This window comes from Mus caroli, chromosome 11 (assembly GCF_900094665.2).
Source record: "Mus caroli chromosome 11, CAROLI_EIJ_v1.1, whole genome shotgun sequence".
NCBI classification, from domain to species: domain Eukaryota; kingdom Metazoa; phylum Chordata; class Mammalia; order Rodentia; family Muridae; genus Mus; species Mus caroli.
Genome location: NC_034580.1, coordinates 18,850,879 through 18,857,824, shown reverse-complemented (window position 1 = coordinate 18,857,824; position 6,946 = coordinate 18,850,879). Strand labels below are relative to the sequence as shown.

Here is a 6,946-nt window from a genome sequence, read left to right as displayed (position 1 = left end):
AGGCACCTGAACTCACATCCACATTCCTACACACAGACAGACACAAAGACATGGATAAAATTGTCCAGCAGTGGTGGCACAGTTCTTTAATCCCAGCACTAGAAAGGCAGAGGCACGTGGATCTTCCAGGTCAGCCTTGATCTACAAATTAAGTTCAGGACAGCCAGGGCTACACAGAGAAACTTTGTCTCAAAAAAAATCAAGGAAAAGAAAGAAAGAAAAAAAAAAGGAAAAACAAACAAAAATGAAACACTAAAAAATAAAAAAAAGCCAAGGATAAATAAATAAATAAATCTGAATTACGTTTAGGATTTTCCTTTGGCAAATTAGGATCACAATTTCAGCATATATAGAACAGTAACCTTTATCTCTTAAGATTACCACTCACAAGGGCCATAATTAGTCTATATATAAGAATACACAGGATTCTAAAAGTAGCATAAGTAATTTTAATACTTTATCTATCAAAAATAACTTGGGAAGATTGAGGGTATAGCAAATGGTAGAATTCATTGAGTTAAGTATGTGTGAGCTCTAGATTTAATCTTCACCAGAAAAAGGGCAAAAACAGGAAAAAGTAGCCATGGTGTGGATTTAGCAGTAAATCTTTTCAGTGTCAAAATTACTGTAAATTTCCAAATATCTACTTTTTCTGTAGCATATTACTTATTTAAAAATGGTTCTGAGAAAAAAATGAAAATAGTGCATTTAAAAATAGATCTTTAAAAGCTAATAGTTCTATCGATACCAATTTTTCCCTATCAAATGCAAATGTGCATTTCCATAACTAATCCATTTGTGACAGCTGTGGTTCTCCAACCCTCAAACACTTTGAAAATACAAATATAATCATAATCACAAAGAGCAATTTCTAAACTTCGGCGTGCAAAGCTGTAAGGTAGCAACCAAATCACTTGTCCTGTGGACTCAGCCTTTCCAGGCATGGTGTCCTGGGTCAGCAGGCGTGCGTGGGTGAGAGCTGTCCCCACGGATGCTCACAGAAACCCAAGCGCAGGCGCTGCAGTCCTGAGGCTGCACATGGGGAGGGTCAGCGAGATAAGAAACCTTGTGATTCGGATTCATTCTCCAGAATGTTCTTCTCCACTTTCTTTATTATCTTCCTTGTTTCCCTTGCAAGAGTCCTGGCTGCTGATATCAGTTAAATAGTTTTCTTCCCCATTCTCTCTTTCTTCTCCATAAGAGCTAAAGAAAGAAATGTATCAATCAAAGGAAAGATGTGTTGGTTTCAAAGGTTTGTGTCACCATCATGCAGGCAGAGTCCACAGGCTCCACCCATAGCAGGAGGACTATGGCAGCACCAAGTGCCTGATAACTAGTCTATCTTGAAACTTGACTCCTTGTGTCCCAATCAAAAGCAGGCCATTATCTTTTTTATATGTCAGAAATATAAGCTTGCTGTAGGAACAATGTGTTTTATCACTGTGTAAATATTTACATTATATGATAAAATAGTATAATCTATCTTACAACAGTTCCCAAGCACTCCCTTACAATAGAAAAGTCCCGAGTCTGGTTCCCTGCAAGTACATTACCTTTCTTTCTCCAACGTGCAGCTTCTCAGCTCTTGCCTGGTGAAGTCTTCAGACACTTTTCCACTTTGGCCTTTCTCTGAAACAAACTCCTCAAGGAGTCCTAGTGCTTTTAGAGTGTTAGAGTAACACCTCTCTGCGGCCATCCTTGCATTTCTCTACAGGAGAAGACAACCCTTTTTTAGATGAGAGCAAAGGCTATACATACACATTCATTAAGATGTATCGATTTAAAAGCACCGCTGAAAATTAAGATCAGCAGTGTCAGCGATTCAAATATGCATCTCCTATGACTGACAGTGACATGTTTAGACATGGACCTAGAGTCTCACACATGTGCCCCAGAGGACAGCTACAAGAATGTGTTCTTAATAACCTCCACAGTGAGCAGCCAAAGCCTGCCAACATTTGAGTGGGTAGTAAGCTGTGCTGTAGTCACACAAGATAAAAATGATGCAATGAAAATGAAGAATCTGGCAGATAACTTACAAAAACCTAACATTGAGCAAAAGGCATGTGCAGAAAAATACAAAAGGACACATCTAGCCAACTCAGTTAGTGCGTGTCCAGAAATGGGAAAAGCTGGAAACAAGGCAATGCGTGCATATCCCAAGTTAGATGTGCAAACCTCTAAAGTGGCTGAGCGCTAACCTGTAGTCACTCTTTTAAGAACGCGTAAAGAAGAGTTACAGAGACAAAGTTTGGAGCTAAGACGAAAGGATGGACTATCCAGAGACTACCCCACCCAGGGATCCATCCCATAATCAGCCACCAAACCCAGACACTATTGCATATGCCAGCAAGATTTTGCTAAAGGGACCCTGGTATAGCTGTCTCGTATGAGGCTATGCCAGTGCCTGGCAAATACAGAAGTGGATGCTCACAGTCATCTATNGGATGGAACACAGGGCCCCCAATGNAGNAGCTAGAGAAAGNACCCAAGGAGCTGAAGGGGTCTGCAACCCTATAGGTGGAACAACAATATGAACCAACCAGTACCCCCAGAGCTCGTGTCTCTAGCTGCATATGTAGCAGAAGATGGCCTAGTCAGCCATCACTGGGAAGAGAGGTCCCTTGGTATTGCAAACTTTAGATGCCCAAGTACAGGGGAATGCCAGGGCCAAGAAGCAGGAGTGGGTAGGTAGGGGAGCAGGGCAGAGGGAGGGTATAGGGAACTTTCGGGATAGCGTTTGAAATGTATATAAAGAAAATATCTAATAAAAAAACGGTAAATTAAAAAAAAAGAATGCATAAAGAACACTCTACAAAGAACAACAATAAGGAAACTGAGTAATTATCTACATGTGATTCGGTCCTAGTAATGAAGAGGCCGAGGCTGGGGGAGGATTAGCACAATTTCAAGGCTAGCCTGGCCTACATAATGAGTTCCAGACCAGCCAGCAGGCGTTTACAGCAAGATCTGTCTAAAAACAAACACAAAAACAAACAAACAAAGGTCGTGTGTCTGACTACAGATCAGAAGGCAGGACCACAATAGAGTGCCAGACGGCTCCTTTATGTACCTAACGTAGTTCTCCGTCTTACATGCCATGATATCAGCCCATCAAAAATAAAATCAGCAGTATTGTTATCTTTACTTCATGGATGAAAATTGGATATTTAGAGCTGAGTTTAAATCCCTTGAATGTCACTTCTTGGTCCACAGGGATTTCAGTGGCCCTTTTGTAGCTGTAGCTAATTAAGGGCTCACTGATGGAGCATTTAGAAAGGGCTGTAGCTCATTGGTGGAACATTTATACAGGCTTTCTTGGGCCTCTGTGTAAATCTTTATTACCACAGAAAAACCAACAACCTTCCCCCGACCCCCCAAAAAGGCTTCAGTCCCAGCAGCACTTGGGTGGTGAGGCAGATAGCCTGTTCCACTAAGCCAGGGAGGTCCTGTGAGGGGGGAAAAAAAAGGGCAGTTTCCACAAGTCAGCCTGGAGTCCACCAGCTTTAGGTATCTACATCATGACCAAGTTTTCAGCTTGCTGTCTTGATTTTGGCCCAATCTTAGCTCCTCTGAGTGGATCTTACAAGAGATCTGAGGCCAAGATCTTATGAATCTCCAAGGTTCACAGCCCAATTCTGGTGGACCAATATTATCCTGTATGCAAAGTGTGATACCGCGCTCAATCAATGCCCAATTAAGAAAACAGGAAAGCACAATTGCTTGATCTAGAGTTCTGCAGGAGAAGCTAAAATAGCAAAGATTAACTGTAAGAGCTAATACCATGTCCTCCAGGATACTCTGGGAGACTGAAAAGGACACACAACTTAAAACTTCTGTTAAACTGCACCACTGTCAATAACAATCATTTTTAAACAATGCAGGCGAGACAGGGTTTCACTGTGTAGTCCTGATCCTATGTGGACCAGGCTAGCCTTGAACTCATAGAGATCCACCTGCCAGTCCCTCCCAAGTGCTGGGATTAAAGGCATACACCAGTACATTTGGCTACCCTAACAGGCTCTAGGTTCAGAAATCAAATGAGTGATTGAGGAAGGTACATAACATTGACCTTTAGTATGTATACGCACACACACACACACACACACACACACACACACACACACACACACTACACAAAACATCTAGGTGAACTGAGAACCAAGAGAGGAATGAGAACTGTGCCGAGAGAGTACAGAGGTGACTAAAGCATCTAAGACAACTCTGAATGGCCTGAGAACAGTACGTCCTGTGCGTGCGTGCGTGCGTGCGTGCGTGCGTGTGTGTGTGTGTGTGTGTGTGTGTGTATACATACTAAAGGTCAGTGTTATGTACCTTTCTCAATCACTCATTTGATTTTTGAACCTAGAGCCTGTGAGGGTAGCCAAATGTACTGGTGTATGCCTTTAATCCCAGCACTCGGGAGGGGCTGGGATGTCCACCAAGTGGTAGAGTGCTTGCCTAGTCTGAAGTCCTGGGTTCAGTGCCCATGACCACCTAATCGAGGAATAGTAATACAAATCTGTAATCGCAGCACTCAGAAAGCAGCAGTAGAATCAGAAGTCCAGGGTTTTCTTTAGCTTTATAACTAGTTTGAGGCCAGCCTGGGCTCCATGAGACCTGTTTGTTTGTTTGTTTGTTTGTTCTTAATGCCATGAAGTAAGAGAATTCAACTTAACATCTATTCAGTTAATAGACCCTGTGACGTCCAAGAACAAGGACAAGATGGTTGCCCCGTAACCAATCACAGCACAACCGGCAGGGAGACCAAAACTAACTTTTATAAATGGGCAATGAACAAAGCTGCAAGAGAATTTATTGAATAACAGCTGCTAATTAGCAGCAACAGTCACAGCAAAACTTGAGACTTTGGGAAAAAATATACTAATTTATGTTAACAAAACTAAAATAGTGGCCACTAGATACTGACTTATCATTCTGCACTTTTCGGGAAGGTAAACCTTCTGTGACCATTCATGTTCATCCTTTGCCTTCACCAGGGAGAGCTGGAGCTGGGATGTCAAGAGAACCGCAAGAGGAAGGCACACCTACTTTTCTAGTATCAAAGGCCCCGCTCAAAAGGATTACTTTTGTCTTTTTAAGACAATGCCTGGGGCCAGGAGAGATGGCTCAGTGGTTAAGAGCACTGACTGCTCTCCCAGAGGTCCTGAGTTTAATTTCCAGCAACAGCAACTACATGGTGGCTCACAACCATCTGTAATGGGATCCAGTGCCCTCTTCTAGTGTGTCTGTAGACAGTTACAGTGTAGTCATATAAAATTTTTTTTAAAAAAAATGTAAAAAGATAACACCAGATCAGAAGTTGTCATTGACACCTTCGTTCAAGGTAAACGATGTTTGATCACCAAGGTTTGGTCTATAGTAGTTTTTTGGTTTACTTTTAACAGTTGCTAAGTGGAGATCGGCAAGTGATGGGGAAAGAATACTCCAAGAGAACAGAAAACTTGAGGGCCAAAAGAGGGAGGAAGCTGTTAGCTACAAGGTTAATTTGCTGTCAATGGGCCACATTCACTCTCTGATTTGCCACATTCTCTCTGGTCCTTAGGAACCATGGGAATTCACAGCTGACAGACATGTCTATTATGCTGGGGTTCATAACTAATGTGTCAAGATGATGCTCTTAGCTTGGGCTAATCCAGAAAATAAAATGTATAGTCTAATCTGGCCAATATTATCACAACTCTTAGGCTCTCCCATAGCCATACATTATTGTAGGTGCTGGGGACTCAAAGATTAAGCCTTCACCCTTAAGCCAATTAGCAGATAGGGAAGAGAGACATTGCAGATAATCCCCATACCTTGGTGGGAGGGACACAGGCAGACCTGGGTAAGGCTCATGACGGAACGTGAGGAAGGCCAAGACAGTGACTTTGAGCTAAGGTTTGTGTGAGTAGGAGCTAAAAAGAAAGCTACAGTCATCAGAGTATTCAGAAAACAGCCTGACTAAAGGGCCAGGGCGTCTCAAAGTCTGCACAGTAAGGGAGACAAATGAGCAGGCAAAGCGCTAGGGAGAGGGAGTGGAGGAGGCCTGAGAAGCCCACAGGGGGGCTGGGGCTGGAGCATGGTGGGTGTGGGTGTGGGTGTGGGTGTATTCCCAGCTTCTCGAATCCCATCCCTAGCACCACATAAAACCAGTTGTGGTGGCACACACCAATAACTCCTGCACTGCACTCAGAAGGTAAAGGCAGGAGTTACAAACAAGTTCACCTTGGCTATGCAGGAGTTTGGGGCTGAGAATCTTGAGACCAAGTCTCAAAACTCAAGGTTGACACAAAGCACGGAGGGGCTTTATATACTGTTCTGTGGCTTACAAGTTCCTCTTTTGTGAAAGGGTTAAGGGAAGCAGATCAACTCGGGTGCGGATCCTAGCTTTACCGTTTACTAACCATACGCCTCACTACTCACCTCCTTTGAACTCGAGTTTCTCCATCTGTGATATGATTACCTCCCCATCCTGAGGTAATACGACTGGGGGCTTAATCATGAGAACCCCTTGACATCACCATTGAACTTGGGAGTGAAAGGCCTCCACAGGAGGAAGGACCGCGCTAAGGAGGATGGCGAAGCAGAGAGATTTGCTTTTATTTTTTAATGCTTTTAGGCCTTGAGATGGCTCAGTAGTTAAGAGCACTTATTTCTATAAAGGGCTTAGGTTCAATTCCCAGCATTCATATGGTAGCTCACCACTCTAGTCCTACAGTATCCAATACCCTCTGATGTCTGTGGGTAGAAATGCACATGGTGCCTACACAAAACACTCACACGCAAATAATTTAACTGACTAAGTAACTAACTAAATACCCAATTTAAAGTGCTTTTAAGAGACGGTCTCACCGGGCGTGGTGGCACACGCCTTTAATCCCAGCACTCGGGAGGCAGAGGCAGGCGGATTTCTGAGTTCGAGGCCAGCCTGGTCTACAAAGTG

General features: G+C 43.2%; 1 protein-coding gene across 1 annotated transcript in view; it reads right to left on the bottom strand.

Moving 5' to 3' along the window:
- Positions 1 to 342: 342 nt before the first annotated feature.
- The window catches only part of Fam161a (FAM161 centrosomal protein A), a 22,337-nt gene continuing 15,733 nt past the window's right edge, over positions 343 to 6,946 (bottom strand). The window contains exons 7-8 of the mRNA XM_029483590.1: positions 1,554 to 1,708; positions 343 to 1,203 (exon numbers count right to left, since the gene is read on the bottom strand). Of these exons, the coding sequence (XP_029339450.1) occupies positions 1,080 to 1,203; positions 1,554 to 1,708 (279 nt within the window). The 3' untranslated portion in view covers positions 343 to 1,079. The remainder of the gene's footprint in view (positions 1,204 to 1,553; positions 1,709 to 6,946) is intronic.